Genomic DNA, 22,115 nt, shown 5'->3' with positions numbered 1-22,115 from the left:
GTGTGATACTTTTGAAGATGAGACTCTAAAATATTTTATAACAAAGATAAAATTATCAAATAGAGATAAATAAGTTTTTTTTTATTTTTTTTTTATTTGCTTGTTAAACTCTATAAATTTGGTGCTTTTTAGGAATTATTGATTTGAATTTCTAAGATGATAATGGAGAAAATTAAAAAATTTGAGGTCTAGTTTGGCCATAAAAATTGACAGAAGAGAAATTGAAATAGTATTAAAGATTTTTTTTGGTTAAGTAATTTTTTCAATTTGAGGTTCTAAATTTGCTATAGGAATCAACTTCAAATAAAACTCGAATGATAGAGATTATATTGATAGAATTTTAAAACTAAATTGAAATTATGTCTAATCTAAGACCACAATATTTTAATATTAGAATGTTTGTGTTAGTGATTTTGGATTCATAAAAAAGTTATTTACTCTATAACTTTATTAGTTAGTCTAATCCAATGTGAGGCAGCAACAAATATTGGACACAATAATTTTTTTTTAATAATTTTTTTGAAACAAAGACACAATGTGTTTGCCCACAAAGTAAAGAGGGTTTTACATCAGTAAGATGATTGTGTAGACTAAAATTTTTGAAATAGAGTAGTTGAAGTCTAAATGTGTCACCAACAATTAAGATCACTACCATAATATAGAGATATATGATTATAGAATTAGAATTATAGGTGAAAATATTTCATGGACCACCTTGAACTATGTGTAGATTAAAAATTAAAAGACATTTTTATAAACTTGATCTTTGACTGAAAGTCGCTTGGATGGTCATTAAAATCGCTTCTAGATCAACCTATTGGATCTAGTCAGTTTATTCTTAAATTATTAAACTACATTCGATTAGTGATATGACAATAAAAATTTGAAAATAACAAATTTAGTTAAAAAATTATATTTCATTTTTTTAGTATTTTCAAAAACATGTAATGTGTTTCAGAGGTATATTTAAAAAGTGGATTCAATTCAAATAATGGATCAAAATCTATATTTTAACATAGGTATAAAATAATAAAAATGGAAATGAAAATATGCACATTATAATATAATATAAAATAAATAATAACGTAATGTAATATTACAATATATAATATTGTAATATCTTAATTACTTTTTATAAATCTACAAAAACCTTTTATAATAAAATAAATTTATAAATTAATTACTAATAGTTTATATTCACACAATACTTAGATATCGCTACAATTAGTTTATGTAAGAAAATATAAAATTTCCATATTATTCTTTAGCGTCACGTAATCTAAAATTTGTATTTAATACAAATGTGTCACACGAATATTTGAATGATAATTAAATCTAAATTTCAAATAAAAAACACTAGTAATAATTAAAATTAAATATAACGATATTTTTAGTACATAAAATTAAAAAAGATGTTTTTGTTTTGAAGTTTTAAGAATCAACAAAAAGAAAGCACAAATAAATTAAACGGATAAGTACAACTGATTTATGTCTCCACCTTTGCCTTCAATAATTAAATAATGTTGCTCTATATTGTAAGGAAAGAAAAAGAACATATTAGATAATAGTACTAAAAAAAAGAATGGTAGATAATATTATATTATAGAACCAACTTTAGGGGACAGCTGGCCCAGGCTCTACCAACATTTTTTTTTGTTCAGTTTAATTGAATTATCCAAATTCCAAACAAATTTGTTTGTCCTATATATATATATATATATTATTTTGTAGATAGTTCTACATCTATAATAAAAACATGTGATGCTCATTATTAATTTATTAGACTTAAACTTAAAACTTAAAACTGTTCGTGAAAATAGTGATTTTGTCTCTAACTTTAATTTAGATGTGGTTCATCTTTATAGTCCTATGATAATTTTAATCGATGTTCAACTTCATATCCATTAACCTACGTAATATTATCTATAAAATCATTATAAAGTATCTTGCTAACAGGTCGAAAGAAGTTTTAAATGATGTGATAGTGTCACCCAGTTATCCTTTGTTATAGGAAGCTAGGTTGATTACTGACAATGCCTTACTTGATTTTGAGCACATCCACTCTATTGACAACAAAAGAAGAGGAAAAGAAGGTGCTATTGCAATGAAGCTCGACATAAACAAGACATATGATAGAGTTGATTGACTTTTTGATCAAGATGAGCTTTAATGAGAAATGTACCAATCAAGTTATGAACTATGTTGAGTTAGTTAGATGCTTTATTCTTATTAACGACATCTCCAATACTAGTTCAGGCCTCAGAGGAGATCTTGATCTCTCTCCATACCTTTTTAGTATTTGTGCAAAAGAATCTAAAAAATTATATCAACGGTAAAAGCAATCTATTTCTAACATTTCTAATTTTTCATATCAATTACTATTGTCCATCTCTCACTCACTTTTTTGTTTTTGTTTTCAATTACCCTTGAAGCTTGAAGTATTTGTACCTTGAAGTATTTCTCTAATATAATCAAGTAATGATGCAACACGGAACTCCGTAGGCTCTTTCAAAATATTATTCAAGCAATCTGAAATATTATTAGTCACCATATTATACCTTCTTCTCCTAGAATGCGCACGTGCCCACTTCTCAAAACCAACTTTACCGAGATATTCCCGAATAATAGGATATATTGCTTCCATCCATTTCATATAAAACTCAAACTTATCAATTGTATAAGCTTTTGCACAACTATAATATATGTCATCAATTAAAGAATCCTTATAAGTCAACTTCATATTTTGCAAAAGGTGTCATAGACAAACACAATACTTAACATTTGGAAAAGCATTCATAACACCTTTTGGAATGCTAAAATGCCGATCAGAAATAATGACTAATCATTCTCGTTCACCAAAACTTTTCTTGAATCTAAAAAACCCATCTCCAGGATGCTTCATTTTCAAAGTCAACAATATCAAAAGGAAAAGGAAAAATCTGATTGTTACCATCAATTGTTGAAGCTGTCAAAAGAGTCCCAGCATATTTATATTTCAAGAACGTGCCATCAATTGATATATTAGGCCTACAATACTTCCAACCCTCAATTGATGCTCCAATAGCCATTTATGTCAACTTCATAGGCAATGAATGTACCTAAAATAAGAAAATAAACAACTAAGCCAAATTACAAAAGGTACATAATTGATTGATCCTATCAATGATAGCTTCTATCACAGGAGTCTATCACCAATAGCTTCCATTATTTTCATGTTATCAATGATGGAAGCTATCAATGATAGACTCCAATCAATGATAGAAGCTATCATTGATAGATCATATAATAAGTTGGAAACAAAAGAATAAACCTGGATTCTTTTATTCTAACTTCATAAAAAACTTTGGAACTAAAGCATATGATTAGCGTGGATCGCCTTTCAAAGACTTCACCATTTTCTCTTTTGCCCTCCATGCTTTGTAACAGCTAATAGTTACTCCAAATTCCTTACGGACTTTATTTACAATATCATTAGTGAAGGACTCTTATACAAGAGTATCCATGAGCGCGTTCGGATCTTTACTATTTCATTGTGACCGAATTACCACACATATATTCTAATAAACAGTTATGCAATTTAACACTAATTAACGACATGCTTTGATAAATAAAATACAGAAGATTGAGTATACGTACCAGTTGAAGACTCTCTTCACTTCGAACTCAACCCAGTGGAAGCAAACCTCTATGTTCTTTATCGCCTAGCAAATAGTCGACTACCAGTAGCAAAATTGTCTACACGAACGACAACGCATGAACAAGCAGGAGCGGGGACGACACCACCACTTAGAACCCGTGGTATTCTTGGACTGAGAATCCAAAGCGTCGTCTTTGTTGGAATTGGTAGAAGAAGGAGGAATGGGATGATCGTGTAGAACGATAAGCAAGTGGGAGAAGGCTATCGTTTAGAGAAAGCTACATGATCGTGTAGGTTTTACTAAGTGATCGTCTAGTATTTAGTAAGCGATCGTTTAGAAAACTAAACACGCTAAGCGATCATTTAGATGCGAGATGTGCGATCATTTAAGCGATAAGGCACTATCGTATAGGCTGTCAACTAAGTGATCATGACGTTTTCACACCTTGAGTGATTTTTACGAACTCTTGCAAAATAAAAACCAATTTTCATTTTATTCTTCAGTTACAATAACCGAATAAAATTTTTCCACTAACGCACGATTAAGGAGAAGTTTTCGGCCAATTATCACATAATTAACCAATTAATTAATAAATGAATATAATCATATTATATTCTTACCCTATAGTTTGATATCATATATCTACTATAGTAATTTCTCCTTCACTTGATATGATATAAATCATATTTATATCTAATTTCCTCTAAAATAATGTATCTCATACATTCAGTTAATTATATCATATATAATTAATTAGTTCAATTATATTATATATAATCGAACTCCCTCTTGTCAATTTGAACATTTCAAACTGACCAAAAAATTGATTATTGACTTTATCCAAGCTACCTAGTGGACCTTATGGACCTGTGGCTCGAAGCTCCAACGAACGTGAATAGTTGACGAAACTCTTTAGCCACGAGATCCACCATCCGTTAAATGCTAGACATTCCACTAAAAACCAACAATTGAACTCTTCTAACCACAGATATATTTCTGTGTCCATCAGATATAACCAATTATGAGTACGATGACCCTTCACAGATGCTCGTAAGTACAGTTGGGCCAATTTACCGTTTTACCCCTGTAGTTACATCTCACTCCTTAAGTATCACTGATTCCTCTAATGAACAATACAACATAGTCCAACTATGTGTGAACGCCTCTCAGACCAAGAGAAGGTTTCTGGCGCCACATCGTTCAAGCCCCGGAATCAGCCCTTAAGGGAGCTATCTATCTACTTGTCCCTACTTCGGGGAAGGAGTGAATTCCATCTTATGTAGCTGAGTTTCTGGCTCCCAAATCAGACGAATCTTCAAAATGGTAGGTTTGCGTCGGCGACCTAGCCACTCGCACCCATACAAATCAAAAGACTCCCTCAATGGTAGGAGTTTCTAACTCATTCAGGATTGAAGTCATGTTACCTATGGTCATCTTAGTGAAGTGAAATCTCAGTCATGAACAATGTTATATAAGAAGACGTTAACACTGAAGGATCTCATATCTAAGAGTTCCATGAGTGCGTTCGGATCGCTCCGATCTCACCATGACCAAAATACATATTATACATTCAAAACATACAGTTATGCAAACAAATCTTAATTAAGGGCATGCTATAAACAAGAAAATAACAAGGGAAAGAGTGCCATACCACTTGAAGACGTTCTTCAGACTTCAGCACTCAAAGCAGCGAAAAACCTCCGCATGATTTATCAACACCCAGTAGCAGCATTGACAATAGCAGTACGAACAACTGCAAACTTACGATCGCAACGGGGACGACACCACCAGTAAAGAGCTCTGGGTATTGTCGGCGTTAAAACTCAAATGGTGGTCTTTGGTGAATTTGGTAGAGGAAGGAGGAAACACGAATCGTGTAGGCGATAAGCAAGTGGAAATGAAGAAGACGCTATCGCATAGCAGACTGCTTATCGTTTAGGAGAAGCTACACGATCGTGTAGGATTTACTGAACGATCGTTTAAGAAAAGGTATACGATCATTTAGCTAAATCAACACACTATACGATCGTTTAGAGAAGCTATGAAATCGTGTAAGTGACTGGGTGCGATCGTTTAAGCGTGAGGTGGATGATCGTTTAGGCGCGAGGCGACTATTGTATAGACTCTCGTTTTACATAAGGGATCGTTTAGATGTTCACCAATGCGTGCTTGATTTCTTTTAGACGATCTGACGACTAGCGATCAAAATGAAAACTTTTTTTCATTTTAATTCATCGGTTACAATAACCGACGCTGCCCTACTAACCCATGTACGAACGTGAATTTTTGGATTAATTATCATATAATTAATCAACTAATTAATTAATAAATATAATCATATTATATTTTTAACCTATAGTTTGATATCACATATTTACTATAGTATTTTCTCCTCTACTTGATATTAATTATATTTATATCTAATTTCTTTCAAAATAATGTATCTCATACATTTAGCCAATTATATCATATATAATTAGCTAGTCCAATTACATCATATATAATCAAACTTCCTCTTGTCAATTTGAACATTTCAAATTAACCTAAATACTGGTTCTCTACTTTATCCATGCTACCCAGGGGACCTAATGGACATGTAGCTCGAAGTTCCAACGGTCCGTGAATAGCTGACTAAACTCTTTAGCCACGAGGTCCACCATCCGTTAACTGTCAGGTATTTCACTAAAGACCAATAGCTAAACTCTTCTTACCACAGATATATTTATGTGTCCATCGGTTAGAACCAATCATGAGTACGATGACCTTTCACAGATGCTCGTAAGTACAGCTAGGCCAAATTACCATTTTGCCCCTGTAGTTACATCTCACTCCTTAAGTACAACTGATTCCTCTAATGAACAATACAACATAGTCCAACTATGTGTGAACACCTGTCGGGCCAAGAGAAGGTGTGTGGCGCCACATCGTTCAAGCTCTAAAATCAGCCCTTAAGGGAGCTATTTATCTACTTACCCCTGCCTCGGGGAAGGAGTGAATTTTATCTTGTGTAGTTGAGTTCCCAGCTCCCAAATTAGACGAATCCCCAAAATGGTAGGTTTGAATCGGCGACCTGACCACTCGCACCCATACAAATCAAAGGACCGCCCTCAATGGCAGGAGTTCCCAACTCACTCAAGATTGATGTCATGTTACCTATAATCATCCTAGAAAAGTGAAGTGTCTCTGTCATGAACGGTGTTATATAACGAGACTTTAACACTTCATGTACTTTTGAAATAAACATCCTATTTTATGATGGATCATAAAAATAACCTCGACAATGATTCCAACTTCTTGCGATTTGCCTCAAGCATATGTGCAGGGAACCCCAAATGCGGAAGTGACGTAAACTAGTTTTATGCTTGTTCCACAACTCTAGAGTTGTTCTTGTAACACTCTTGGAGGGAACACAGTTGAGTATGTATACCGCAATCTCCACTACAAACCCCAATACGAGTTCTGTAAGGAAGCGTAACTCATCATAGAACGAACCATGTCCAACAAGGTTCTATTTCTCCTCCCTGCTACACCATTTTGCTAAGGTGTACCCGACGCTGAGAGTTAGGAAATGATTCCATATTCTATCAAATAGTCTTGTCATCCCTAGTCCAAAAACTCTTCTCCTCGATCCGATCGAAGTGTTTTAATCCGTTTAACCAATGCATTTTCAACTTCAGCCTTGAACACTTTGAACTTTTCAAAGGATTCAGACTTCCATTGCATAAGATAAACATACCCATATCTAGAGTAATCATCAGTGAAACTGATAAAATACTCATAGCCACCTCGGGCTCGCACATTCATAGGACCACAAAGGTCATAATGTACTAACTCAAGAGGTTCTTTGGCTCAATAGCCTTTTCTAGTAAAAGGTCGTTTAGTCATCTTCCCCTCAAGGCAAGATTCACACACCGATAAAGAATTTTCTTCTAACTCACTTAAAAATATATTCTTCACTAATCTCTCAATCCTATTGAGATTGATGTGCCTTAAACGAAGATGCCAAAGATGGGCATTTTCTTTTGGAGAAATACGTCGACGGTTAGTTTAAGTTACGGTAGTTTTAAACAATTCTGTGTTATGGAGGGAATTAATGGCTAACGGCCTTATCACATACAAATTACTTTTCAGATAAGTTGTACAAATATTAATACCATCTTTATAAATAAATGCTTTATCCACATTAAAAGAAATAGTGTATTTACATTGTAACAAACACTTTATAGAAATGAGGTTCCTCTAAGTTCAGGAACAATATTTACATCATTCAAAACTAGAAACCTATTCTGTAGAGCTAATTGGAGCCCTCCCACTGCCACAGTTGAGACGACGTGCCCGGTGCCTTCTCGCATTGTCATCTCACCAGCCTCCAGCTTTCGCCAGGATCTAATCCCCTAAAAAGAAGAAAAAACGTGATTAGTGGCACCCGAATCAATTATCCAGGAAGAATCGATCATTCTCCATTAAACAAATTTCAAGTACAAGTAAGATCATTATTTACTTAATCTGCACTATTGGCCTTAGCCTAGACGGCCTTAACCTTTCCTTTCAGCCAAGTGGAGAACAGTTCCTTTTCCAGTGTCCATCCTGGTTTAAGTGGAAACACTTTCCCTTTTTCAACCGGCAGTAGCGCGCCTTTTAGTGAGCGATCATAATCGGCGGTTAGCTTGGCGGCACTTCCTTTTTCCCTTACACACCCTTCTTTTCTTCCCTTGCAAAGTTAGAACGTAGAAGTGTATAGACTTTCGTTCTTTGAGGTCGATTCTCACTGTATGGAACTTCTGGAAGATGAAACAACAGTTTGCCTCACCTTTCGCTTCCTCTTCTTTACTTTTTCAGTAAAGGTTGGTAGGTCTGCAACTCGTTGGAGAGAGCTCTCTTCGGGCAAAGAATGTAGGATTATGCTAATCCTGGCTACCTTCATTGATGGTAATACCCCATTCAAAACCTCCGCCCATTGAAGTGGACCATCATGTTAAGCACATGTCACGAACAGAGGTGTTTTCTTCCATTTTAGAGTTAATATATACATAAAAGCCTCGTGCATAAGCTTTCAGACAGGTTGTCCATTGTTTGGGGTTGATGCTCTAAAGTCTCGTGTCTTGTAGTTTATAAACAGTTTGTACGAACGCTTGTGTTGTATAATATATGATATTTACTTCACATCTTGTATTTTGCATGTATGTGGTGACATAAGCTTTCATTCTCCACTAAACAAATTTCAAGTACAAGTAACCTGGCTATCTATATGTGACTCAAGCATGTATGTGGTGACATACTAGTGGATCATGTCTTGAATGATAACCAAAATGGTCTGTAGTATATAGATATAGGAGGAAAATCTTATCCTGGTAATGCTACGGATGCGGCCCACTTTGTGGAATGGTCATAAGTGTTGTCACTTGTCACAGATGGTCTGATCCTGATCATTCGTGTTGGGGACATGTGAGCGGGGGCGTCCTATACAAAGAATTTGTATAGGACCTGACCACGAAGTGTTAACGTCTCGTTATATAACACTGTTCAGGACAGAGGATTAGATCTTGGCAACAGCTGGAGGCTGGTGAGATGACGATGCGAGTAGGCACCGGGCACGTCGTCTCAGCTGTGGCAATGGGAGGACTCCAGTTAGCTTTACAGAATAGGTTTCTTATTTTGAATGGTATATATTGTTCCCGAACTAAAAAGGAACCTCATTTTTGTAAAGTGTTTATTGCAATGTAAATATACTATCTCTTTTAATGTGAATAATGCGTTTATTCATAAAGAAATCTGGAATCGAATTTATATGTGCTAAGGTCGTTAGCCATTAATTCCCTCCATAATACCGAATTATTTAGAAATGTTGTAACTTAATCAAAACGTCGACGAATTTCTCCAAAAGAAAATGCCCAACTTTTGCATCTTCGTTTAGGGCACATCAATCTCAATAGGATTGAGAGATTGGTGAAGAATGGACTTTAAGTGAGTTAGAAGAAAATTCTTTACTAGTGTGCGAATCTTACCTTGAGGGTAAGATGACTAAACGACCTTTTATTGGAAAAGGTTATAGAGCCAAGGAGCCTCTTGAGTTAGTACATCCTGACCTTTGTGATCCTATGAATGTGCGAGCCCGAGGTGGCTATGAGTATTTTTTTCAGTTTTACTGATGATTACTCCAGGTACGGGTATATTTATCTTATACAACGGAAGTCTAAATCTTTTGAAAAGTTCAAAGAGTTCAAGACTAAAGTTTAAACGCATTAGATAGACAGATTAAAACACTTCAATCAGATCGAGGTGGAGAATTTTTGGACTCGACATTCCAGGACTATTTGATAGAACATGGAATTGTTTCCCAACTCTCAGCGCTGGATACACCTTAGCAGAATGGTGTAGTGGAAAGGAGAATAGGACATTATTAGACATGGTTCGCTCGATGATGAGTTACGCTTCCTTACCAGACTCGTCTTGGGGTTTCGCAGTGGAGACTTCGGTATATATACTTAATTGTGTTCCCTCCAAGAGTGTTGCAAGAACACCTCTGGAGTTGTGGAACGGGCGCAAATCTAGGTTATGTCACTTCTGCATTTTGAGTGTCTCTGCACGTGTGCTTGAGGCTAATCCCAAGAAGTTGGAACCATGATCGAGGTTATGCCTCTTTGTAGGCTAGCCCAAAGGTACACAAGAGGGTTAGATGGAAAATAGAGTGTTTATTTCAACAAATGCTACTTTCTTGGAGGAGGATCATATAAGGGAGCATAGTCTATGAAGCAAAGTCGTGTTGCGTGAGCTTTCCAATGAAACTACTGAACCTTCATCAAGAGTTGTTGGAGAGCCTGCTGCATCAGCAAGAGTTATTGATGGGAGTTCATCTAGTAAGTTCGTTCCACCTCAAGAGTTGATGGAACCTCAACGTAGTGGAAGGGTTGCAAACCCACCCATTTGCTATCAGAGTTTCATGAAAATCCTTGCTATGGTAGAATATAGCGACGTTGAGGATCTGTTGTCTTATCACAAGACAATGGAGGATGTTGACCGGGATGAATGGGTCAAGGCCATGGATCTCGAGATGGAGTCGATGTACTTTAACTCAGTATAGGATCTTGTAGATCAGCTTGATGGGGTGAGACTTATAGGTTGTAAATGGATCTACAAGAGGGTGCTGATGTGAAGGTACAAACCTTCAAGGCTCGACTTCTGGTAAAGGGTTTTACCCATGTAGAGGAAGTCGACTATAAGGAGACTTTCTTGCCTGTTTCCATGTTAAAGTCGATCCGCATCCTCTTGTCTATTGCAGCTTATTATAATTTTGAGATCTGGCAAATGGACATCAAGATGGCCTTTCTAAATGGCAATCTTGAGGAGACCATTTATATGGTGCAACCCAAGGGACTCATAGCCCAAGGTCAAGAGCAAAAGGTTTACAAACTGAATCGGTCCATTTATGGACTGAAACAGGCGTCTTGATCTTGGAACATACGGTTTGATACTTCAATCAAGTCATATGGCTTTGACCAAAACGTTGATGAACCTTGTGTTTACAAGACGATCATCAATGCTTCAGTAGTCTTCTTAGTGTTGTACGTAGACGATATCCTACTAATTAGGAATGAGATAGGTCTACTGACTGCAGTTAAGAATTGGCTAACGACCCAATTCCAAATGAAAGATTTGGGAGAGGCTCAGCTTGTTCTAGGTATACAGATCTTTTGAGATCGTAAGAATAAAATGCTAGCACTATCTCAAGCATCGTACATTGACAAGATCTTGCTCAAGTACTCAATGCAGGTCTCCAAAAGGGGCCTACTGCCGTTCAGGCATAAAGTTACTTTGTCTAAGGAAATGTGTCCTCAGATACCTCAAAGGGTTGAGGAGATGAGACGGGCATAGTTAGTAGGTATCAATCTAACCCAAGCCCTTTTAATGTTGTTGACCCGATTACGAAGGCTCTCACGGCTACAGTGTTTGAGGGTTACCTACGAAGCATGGGTCTACAGGATCGTCCGTGGCTAAACAAGGAAAAGTGGGAGATTTTCTTGTACTGGACTTTTATGCCCTAGTTTATTGTACACCTCACTTCGCTTTAGAACAAGTGGGAGATTGTTGGGGTTGATGCCCTAAAGTCTTGAGTCTTATAGTTTGTGAACAGTTTGTACGAACGCTTGTGTTGTATAGTATATGATATTTTACTTCACATCTTGATTTTGCTCAGATGTTTGTTTTATTTTCTTTACCACAAACCAATAAACATAAAATCCCTAGTTATATATATAACTTAAGCATGTATGTGGTGATATACAAATAGATCATGTCTTGAGTGATAACCAAAATGGTCTGTAGTATATGGATATATGAGGGAAACCTTATCTTGGTAACGCTATGGATGCGGCCCGCTTTATGGAATGGTCACAAGTGTTGTGACTTGTCACAAATGGTCTGATCCTGATCATTCGTGTAGGGGACATGCGAGTGGGGGCGTTCTATACAAAGAGTTTGTATAAGACCTGACTACAAAGTGTTAACGTCTCGTTATATAACACCGTTCATGACAAAGACTTCACTTCATTAGGATGACCATAGGTAACATGACCTCAATCCTGAGTGAGTTGGGAACTCCTGCCATTGAGGGCGGTCCTTTGATTTGTATGGGTGCGAGTGGGCAGGTCGCCAATTTAAACCTACCATTTTGGGGATTCGTCTGATTTAGGAGCTGGGAACTCAGCTACACAAGATGGAATTCACTCCTTCCCCGAGGCAGGACAAGTAGATAGATAGCTCCCTTAAAGACTGTTTCCAGGGCTTGAACGATGTGGCACCACACATCTTTTCTTGGCCCAAGAGGTGTTCACACATAGTTGTACTATGTTGAATTGTTAATTAGAGGAATCAGTGGTACTTAAGGAGTGAGATGTAACTACAGGGGAAAAATGGTAAATTGGCCCAACTGTATTTATGAGAATTTGTGAAGGGTCATCATACTCATGATTGGTTATATCCGATGGACACAGAAATATATCTTTGGTAAGAAGAGTTTAGCTGTTGGTCTTTAGTGGAATGCCTGACAGTTAACGGATGGTGGATCTCGTGGCTAAAGAGTTTAGTCAACTATTCACGTACCGTTGGAACTTCGAGCCATAAGTTCATAAGGTCCCCTAGGTAGCTTGGATAAAGTCGAGAATTAGTTTTTGGGTCAATTTGAAATGTTCAAATTGACAAGAGGGAGTTCGATTATATATGATATAATTGAACTGATTAATTATATATGATATAATTGACTAAATGTATGAAATACATTATTTTGAAGGAAATTAGATATAAATATGATTTATATCAAGTAGAGGAGAAATTACTATAGTAGATATATGATATCAAACTATAGGTTAAGAATATAATATGATTATATTAATTTATTAATCAATTGGTTAATTATGTGATAATAGGCCAAAAACTTATCCTCAATCGTGCGTTAGTGGGAAAATCAGTATTCGATTATTGTAACTGAAGAATTAAATGAAAACTTGTTTCATTTTGCAAAGAGTTCGAAAAAATTGCTAAAGGTGTGAAAACGTATCGATCACTTAGCTGAGAGCCTATACGATAGCGCCCTATCGCTTAAACAATCACATACCCTGCATCTAAACGATCGCTCAACTTTTCTAAACGGTCACTTGGCGTGTCGAGTTTTCTAAATGATCACTTACCAAATACTAGACGATCGCTTAGTAAAACCTACACGATCGTGTAGCTTTCTCTTAACGATAAGCATCCGCTATGCGATAGCCTTCTCCCACTTGCTTATCGTTCTACACAATCATCCCGTTCCTTCTTCCTCTACCAAATTCAACAAAGACCACTCTTTGGATTTTCACTCCGAGAATATCAAGGACTCTAAGTGGTGGTGTCGTCTATGCTTTTGCTTGTTCATTTGTTGTCGTTCGTGTAGACGATCGTGCTGCTGGTAGCCGACTGTTTGCTGGGCAATAAAGAACGTAGAGTTTTGTTTCCGCTAGGTTGAGTCTGAAGTGAATAGAGTCTTCAACTGATGCGTATACGGAATCTCTTGTATTTTATTTATCAAAGCATATCGTTAATTAGTGTAAAATTGCATACCTATTTGTTAGAATGTGTGTGTGGTAATTCAGTCACAATGAAAGAGGAAAGATCCGAACATGCTTATGGATACTCTTGTATAAGAGTTCCTTCTCGGACAACTGACGAAGTTAGCTTGCTATGAACGAACACCTTGCTACGAACTGACCCTTGATGAACTAAACCAGTCTTGCACGCAAATGGAAATAGCTGCCAAGGAATGTGCCTGTTGGAAGCTGCCAATAAGCTAAACACGTTTTGTGTGAAGTTTCAGAGAACCCACTCATTTTTAGGTACTTTTATGTGAATTTTCCATCCATTAGTACACATTCAATCCCGATTTCTAAACTCACACAACTTTTCGACGATTTCCACCTTTGGACAAACTAGAAGCCACTTATCTTCAGAGAACCCACTCATTTCCATCAATTAGTATGTATTTTGTTAGTATATTTAGCCAATCAACTTTCCATCAATATAGAACTTAATTTAGGAACTCAACCAGTTATACTTTCTAAATTCAAGAACATATGAGTTTAGTTATTTTGATTAATGCCTTTTAGTTTCTTTATTTATTCAGAAATGCTTCTTGTATATTGAAGATAATATGATTAAGAATTGAAAACTTTTGTACAAAATCCCTAAAATTGAAGTTAAGTTTAAGAATTTAGGGATAGTTTTCAATCTTTTTTTGTAGTAGTTCCATGGAAAATAGAAAAATTGGTAAATTAGTTTTTTACTTGTAGTGTAACAACTCCATTTGGGTCTATTCTCCTCACCTAAATATAGTATAGGGTGGTTCTAATGGTTTGTAGCTAGTGGTTTTAACCTTACTAGAAAAGTTACTATATATCCAACTTATCAATTTAAAATTGAATGTTATTAGTAATTTAACGTGGTATTGGAATATCTAGTAATTTAATTTTAATAATATTTTGCTCGCCTATATGTTTTGCAATTTACATATGATTTAGACTCTAACACTTTGATTTCTAACTTAGATACTTTAATTTGTATTTGTTATGAATCGAAGTTGGATAAATTTAAAAGATCGAATGTGTAGTCGATATTGTAATGGTGTTGATAGTTTTATCAAAGGGTAACTGCAATTGGTAACATTTTTAGGAATAATAACAAAGTGTATAACATCATTTAAAAAAAATTGCAAATATAGACAAGTTTATCAACGATAGACTTCTATCGTCGATAGACTCTTACCAGTGATATGGTCTATCACTGATAGACTCCTACCAATAATATGGTCTATCACCGATAAACTATTTAAATTTGGCCATATTTACAATTTTTTTTACATTATGTTATATCTGCTAATACTTTGGGCCTAATGTCTATATTTGCAATTGTCTCTTTATGAAAATCGCAAAAAAATATTTAGACAAAGAAGGAAGATCAAGATATCTTTGTTCAAACTATATGAATGCTAGTTGGAGGGGTGGGTGAATGAGTCAAAAACGAAATTTGTGAGTAAAATAAATTGGATAAATTTTAATGACGTATATACGTTAATAAAAGTTACCTTTTAGCGGCCCGCGCTAAAAGCACCACAAAACTTTTAACTACACGGAAACTGCGACGTTGTTAATATCTTTAGTAACATTTTTGGACTTTCAACAACACATTTTATGCGTCACTATAAATGACTTTTCTTGTAGTAGTGATAGTAGTTTTCTCTCTCGATTTAAGCTAGTTTCAACATTTCAACATTATTTTTTGTATTTCCAACTTCGATTCAACTTCGATTCGCCACAAAAAATTTTTGTATTTCCAGCTAGTTTCAACATTATTTAGTTTTAAATTTCCAGCACTGTTTTGTTCTTTTATTTATTAAATTTAAGCCATTGTTCATCTCACTTTTCTGTCGTATTTATTTTTCAATTGTCATACTTCATTTCTTTGTAGGCAATGTACAAGTTTTTCCTCTTTAGTTTTAGTTTACCTATTATCTTATTTTCCTTCCATATTTATATCATGCAATATAGTAGGGGTTGATTTAGATTGACTTAGAGAAAATATTTTTCAAAAACTATATTTTTATTTAAATACTTTTGATAGGAACGGATTAAAATACACTTGAAAATCTATATTCACTGGTAGCCAAACATTCCAATTTCTTCCTGAATGACTTATTTTTTAGATTAGACACTTGAAAATGTACTTCAAACGCACTCTATTATATAGCTTGGTCCCCTTCACTCTCACTAGTGAGATATAAACCGAATCTTATATTTATGTTTTCCTTTGTGGTCGGTTTATTTCACAGGTTTTTTCATGAGATTTCAGAAAAATATTTAATATCCTTGTTTGTTTAGAATGCCAGTTCTTAAAACCTAGAATATTAAGGAACTTCAAAATCCATCTAATATGGGTTTTTTAATACCTTAAAAAAATATGGGATTTTTATGTCTAGGAAATGATCAGCAAAAATATAGCTTAATTAATTATTAAAATAACATGAATTACTCATTATTATTAATTTTAATTAAATAATCAATATAAATATATTAAATAGACTTAATAAATTTCAATAAATATCTTTACAATTAATATTTTATGCAACCTTAACTATTTAATATAAATTATTATTATTATTATTATTATTCTAATTAATTTATAATAATTTAATTATTTTTAATAATTAGTTTAAATTAATTAATTATGTTTAATAAAGGTTTAATATAAAAGTATTCATTTATTGATTAAAAAATGTTAAATTTATTTGATGACTATAATAATTGGTCTCTTGTATTTAATTAATTCATTTTGGTTTCTACATACAAAATTGGTAAATAGAATACACATATTTAACTTCCAAATATTAATTATCCCGCATATCCAAACACAAACATTAATTACAAATATTTAATATCTATACCCATAAAACAATGTCTGAATGGGCCTCAATGTCGACATAAGTCAATGCTAACAATTTTGGTAGGATATTTAAAATGGTGTAAAGATTAGAAGACCTATGTCCAATTCCTAAACAAATATGAAAAAGTTTACACCTTTTATGTTTTGTTTTATATATATAAATGACACGTTCTAAAGCTATCATAAATCATCCATATTCGACTAGAAAGGTCTCTTTTTTTTTTTTTTTTTACATAATATATATGGTGGAAGAATCAAATCTTTAACTTTAAAGTTGATAGTACAAACATTACGTCAGTTGAACTGTGATCATTTTGGAAAAAAAGTTTCTATTGAAAGTTTAGTGAAGGAGTCTTTTCTAATTAACTCTAACATAAAGTCTAGAACAACTCACTCATCATTTAATACTTTCTCCATAGACAAAGTTTTTATTATTTGCTTTGATGAATAAGTAGTTTCATTTTATTGGGAATGACAAGATAGCTTGAAAAATTTAAAACATGTCTGAGTTTATTAGGACTAGATGTACATATTGTCTACTAATAATAACTTTATTAGTAAATACACATTCAAAAAGAACAATAAGAAAAATCGATATTTTGTGTACCCTCTTCTTAGAACCATATTTTCTATATTGATTCGGCAATTGAAATGAATCATTTAAAATATAAATACATTAATGTTAAATTGAATAATTGTTGTATAGGTACGTCAAAACTTTATTATAAGTGACCGACAACCATACATTACTATAGCATTTTAATAGCTAAGGTAAGTATCAAGTTGTCCACAATATCAATGAGGGTAACATATAAATTGTTATCACTATAATATAGCATGGAAGAGGATTTTAAGGTGATGGCAGATACGAATCTTTAATATTGAGGATAATAAAAAGATTCATAGAAATAATAATTGGTAAGAACATATGTGAATATATGTGTGGTGGATACCCTATAGTTTATAATTCAATGAGGCTATTGCATTATGCAATGTGATCAAATTATTTGTTATCTTTGACGGATCCTTACCCATGGTTTTAGACATGTGCTCATTGCCTAAAGTATTTACCTTTTTTATATTTTATATATGTGATTACACTGTTTATTCAGTTTAATAAATTATATGAAGTAAGAAATTTGAACTCTAAGCTTTTGATCGAAGATACATATTCTAACTAATTGAGCTATAATCAAATTTGTTTTACATAAATATACTAATAAAGCTGGTTTTTAACCCTCATGACTTTGCTTTAAGTTTTGCTAAAAAGGTTCAATATGATTAGAGATATGTCCTCATTTATGAACCCACTGACCATTCCCTTATCTAGTCAATGTGAAACTTTGATATATCACATTCTCAACAATCCCCATTTCGAATAAATGACCACTGAACATTTCTTCAAATAGTCATCTGATCTTCAATTTACACTTGAGGGCACTGCAAACTCTACCACAAAGTAGATCATCCATCCGAATTACACTTGAGCACACTACCTGCCTAGGGCTCCCACTTCATTATTCGACAACTAAAGATTTTATCGACGTGACTTTATCAAGGCCTAACTCTGACACCAATTTGTTAAGAATCGACAATCAAAGATAAACAGAAAACGTAAAACAAAAGAGAATCGACATACTAAGGTTTACATGGTTTACTAACAGTGTATTAACTGCATCTATGGATAGATGGAGAATAGTTTATTATAAGAAGGAATTATTCATAATATAGAACAGGGGCGCCTTTAGAGTTCTCTAAACTCTAGGGTGAAAAACGTAAATAATATAAATATGTCAAATATAAATTCAACTTAAGTTTGATATCCATACTTGATCGATCTAAGTTCTAGATAATAAGTTCATGGCATTTGAACGAAGACCTTTATAAAAGGGTTAGTAATTTATTGTAATGCCAAAGCTGAGTATAGTTGATTGACAGATGAGACCATAAAAAATTTATAGTTTCTAACTCTTACCCAAGAAAAGTAATTTGTTGTAGTGGTTTTTTTTTAACCCAGTTCTAAAAAAGGAGTACGTGCAATATGAGAATTATTGCACTTCCCAAGTGACCATTACTTAGTACTATTTTTGTGTCCAAGTATGCTTAAATGCAAAGTTTTTCTATAATTGGAAGTCATAGCTATTGAATGCAAGTGTGGATTATAAAATTGAAACACATTGAATCAGCCAAGAGGGCTTTTAGGGAAATAATTACAATATACAATACGAAATTTGATTACATACATTATTATATCATAACGAAGCAAACATATATAATAATAATTAATATATGGTAGAGATATAGTAGGAAAATCAAGTTAACGGCGATCTTTGAGGAACGCCCTTTCGGCGGTTCACGGCGGTGCCGATATCGGAGATGGGGAAGCATCTCGGCCGGCACAGAACCGCCGCTAACGATTTCACACAGCTACGATTCTTCTTCACTAATTTAATGGCGGCGGCGGTTTCTGAGACGGCGGAGGGGAAATCCAATTCCAGAACGGAGGTTGGGGTTTGGTTTTCTGTTGTGCTTCGAGTTGGAAGATAATCATAATTCCTTTGTTGTTTCTTCATTATTTCAATTTTGTCATTCACCTTTTGATTCATCTAAAGAAAACACACAATAATTAGACATTAACCCTTAAATTATTGGTAAGAAACTTGAAACCCCACCCTTATATGTATGATATTAATATTTAGAGGAAATTTGCCAAAACCACCTCTTTATAACTTTCTTCTTTTATGCTCTCAAAGTTTTAAAAATTGATGATAAATATTGAGGCTTTTTCTATTTTGTGCCTAACAATCACTACAAATCTATTTCATAAAGTATTCTCTCAACAATATCTATCTTTGTATATCTCATCAAATTCTTCGATCGCACAAAATTTTCTCTCTTTTTTTGAAATAATTTAATTTATTTTTTATGTGTTTGATGAGAATAGGATACATAAATATAAGTACATTTCAAGATGTACCCAACTATTTTTCTAAAAGTAAATTTTATGTATGGTAAGAACTATAAACTTTAAATTTTGAGTTAACTAGGTCTATAAAATTTTAAAATAAATGGAGAATGAGTCCAAACACGTATTAAATATAGAATTATAAGTTCAAATATATATATATATAGTGTGTGTTAGATGGCAAACTTAAATAAATTCAAATTTTTATTTGAATATTTTTTAAAGTTGAATGATCAAAATAGACAATTGAAAATTGAAAAAAAAAGCAAAGTACTAAACTTGTAATTGATTATATTTAGTGTGAGGTTTTTGAAACATGAAAAAGTTTAGTAATTGTTTTGAGGTAAAAGTTCAAATTCACACCAACATTTTCTGTATTAAAAAAAATGTCAAATTTTTGTCTATTCTATTAAAAAATATAAGTGAAATTATAAATTTAGTCAATTAACTTTGATATTTGTATCTATTTGATAGTCGTTGAACTTTGAGAATTATAAATTTTATACCTGAATTTTTTATTTTTTAAATGCACAAATCTACTAGACACAAAATTAAAAGTTTAGGATCGTATTAAACGAAATAATTTTAAAAAGTTTAAATTGATTAGAAATCTATTAAATATAAAATAAACACAAACAAATAATGAATTAGTGTATAAAATAGGTAAAAGAAAATGTAATGAATAAAGCATAAAAGGGAATAAGAAAAGACCTTGCATGAAAGAGAGCAAAAGAGATATGGATATTGAAGACTGCGAAGGCATGTGATGCACAAATTACCCGATCCTCCTCTCAAACCTCTTCTCTTTGCCCTTCTTTGTTTCAGAAACACTACTTTTGCTCTATTTGTTGTGTATGGCTGTTCAAAATATCACACAATTATATTTAAAGTACACACATTATATTATAACTTAATATTCATGGCAAACCATAATAATATATATATGCACTATAATATCATTACTTGTACAAGAGAACAATTCAGCAGCTTCTCAGCATCTCCTAGTCGTATAACTTCATGGTACACATATCTTCTTATCTGCCCATCACCAAAAACCAACCCAACCAAACCGTCATCGTCCCAAAAGCTTTAGCTGATATGTTATATTACAATACATTTGAATCAAAATTAAACTTTAATCGTCAGGTTAAAGAAGGAAGGAGAGAGTAAATTACTGATTTTCATACCTATATAATTATATTATAATTTCTTACTTTTCTTTTTTGTAGGTTCAATCAATTTTGTTCATATCTTATATTGATGTATACCATCACTGAAAATTATATGGATGTTAATTAGATTAAAAATAACATCTACAAAGAGACAAAATTCTTGTTAAGATACTATTTATACATAAATAATTGCATTTTAGGCTACATTCATTTTTGTGCATCTCATTCAATTGTTCAATTTAATTTGGCACGTGACAAACTCTTCTTACTTTTGTTTTAAATTATTATTAAATTTTTGTTTTTGTGAGTGACTAAAGGGAGGGAGATACACATGCTCTTGTACGTAGTGAATTCAAAAAAAAAAAAAAAAAAACTTAAGTTGATGAGTTACGATATACCTGAAGAAAAGTATGAGTAGGATGAGAAGAGAAGCAAGAGAAGCAAATGGCAGAGCAGCAAGACAAGCAAAAGAAAGTCTTGTCATTCTTCTTACAAGACTTGTGAAGTGAACATGGAGTAAAGAATTTCTCTACTAGAAGAATTTCAAGCCATTTAGGAACTGAATTATTCTCATCAGCTTTTCTCACCATACTCACCTGTAAAACACAAAAAAACAAAATTAAACTAAACCCACAAAATAAAAGTATTTAAAAGAAAAAAAGAGACCTTTTTCTTTTTTGTAATTTGAATATGTACGGTCGTTGTAGAAGGAATAGAGAATGTGAAAGAAAGATAAGGCAGAAAAAAGTACTTATGGAAGCAGAGATTGATGAAGTTGAAGGCATCAATATCGCAATTATTTAAAGCATTTAACTTCACAAATTTCAAAAATACAACCCCCCCTTTTTCTATGTTAAAAAATTATTGCAATTTAATTTATTTATGTATTTATTCGGGTTGAATTTGTGAAGAGAAAGAGAAGAACATTTAATAAGAATCACGAGGGCAGCAGAATGCCAATTAATTAATCCATTTATTCCACACTCTTCTTCTTCTTCTTCTTCTTTTTCTTTTTCTTTTTTTTCCTTCTAAAAATTAAATTATTTGAAAATGGTGACCACACCATTGCATTTTTCCTCCCATCCTTCTAACTTCCTTATTGTAAATTTGTTGATCGGTTTAAATGCATATATGAAAGGCGGCTCTTTCTTCAATTATTTTCCCCATTTATGTAATGATATTTATTTAAACTATATATGAATTCAAATATTTACTTAATAAAGTAAATGATGTATTGAAGAAAGCAAAGGGATTTAGGAATAGAGAAAAGGGTAGTTTGCATTGCGTAAGAATTAGACCATCAATGATACCATAGATGTTTATCCTAAAGCTCTAATACCACAAACAATTCATAGCTAGGAGAACAATAATATTTGA

At 33.2% G+C, this 22,115-nt stretch overlaps 1 protein-coding gene across 1 annotated transcript; it reads right to left on the bottom strand.

Annotated features, from left to right (window-relative positions):
• Positions 1–18,792: 18,792 nt before the first annotated feature.
• Positions 18,793–21,486, bottom strand: LOC120068405. The gene is made up of 5 exons (XM_039020161.1): positions 21,405–21,486; positions 21,137–21,334; positions 20,530–20,604; positions 20,278–20,424; positions 18,793–19,207 (listed from the first exon to the last, which is right to left on the bottom strand). The coding sequence occupies exons 2-5, from the start codon at positions 21,326–21,328 to the stop codon at positions 18,914–18,916; spliced, it is 708 nt and encodes a 235-aa protein (XP_038876089.1). The 5' UTR covers positions 21,329–21,334; positions 21,405–21,486; the 3' UTR covers positions 18,793–18,913.
• Between the last annotated feature and the right edge of the window lie 629 nt (positions 21,487–22,115).

The sequence above is a fragment of the Benincasa hispida genome, chromosome 12 (genome assembly GCF_009727055.1).
Source record: "Benincasa hispida cultivar B227 chromosome 12, ASM972705v1, whole genome shotgun sequence".
Classification (NCBI taxonomy): domain Eukaryota; kingdom Viridiplantae; phylum Streptophyta; class Magnoliopsida; order Cucurbitales; family Cucurbitaceae; genus Benincasa; species Benincasa hispida.
The sequence above is the reverse complement of the archived record's forward strand: the minus strand, read 5'-3'. Positions and strand labels throughout refer to the sequence as shown.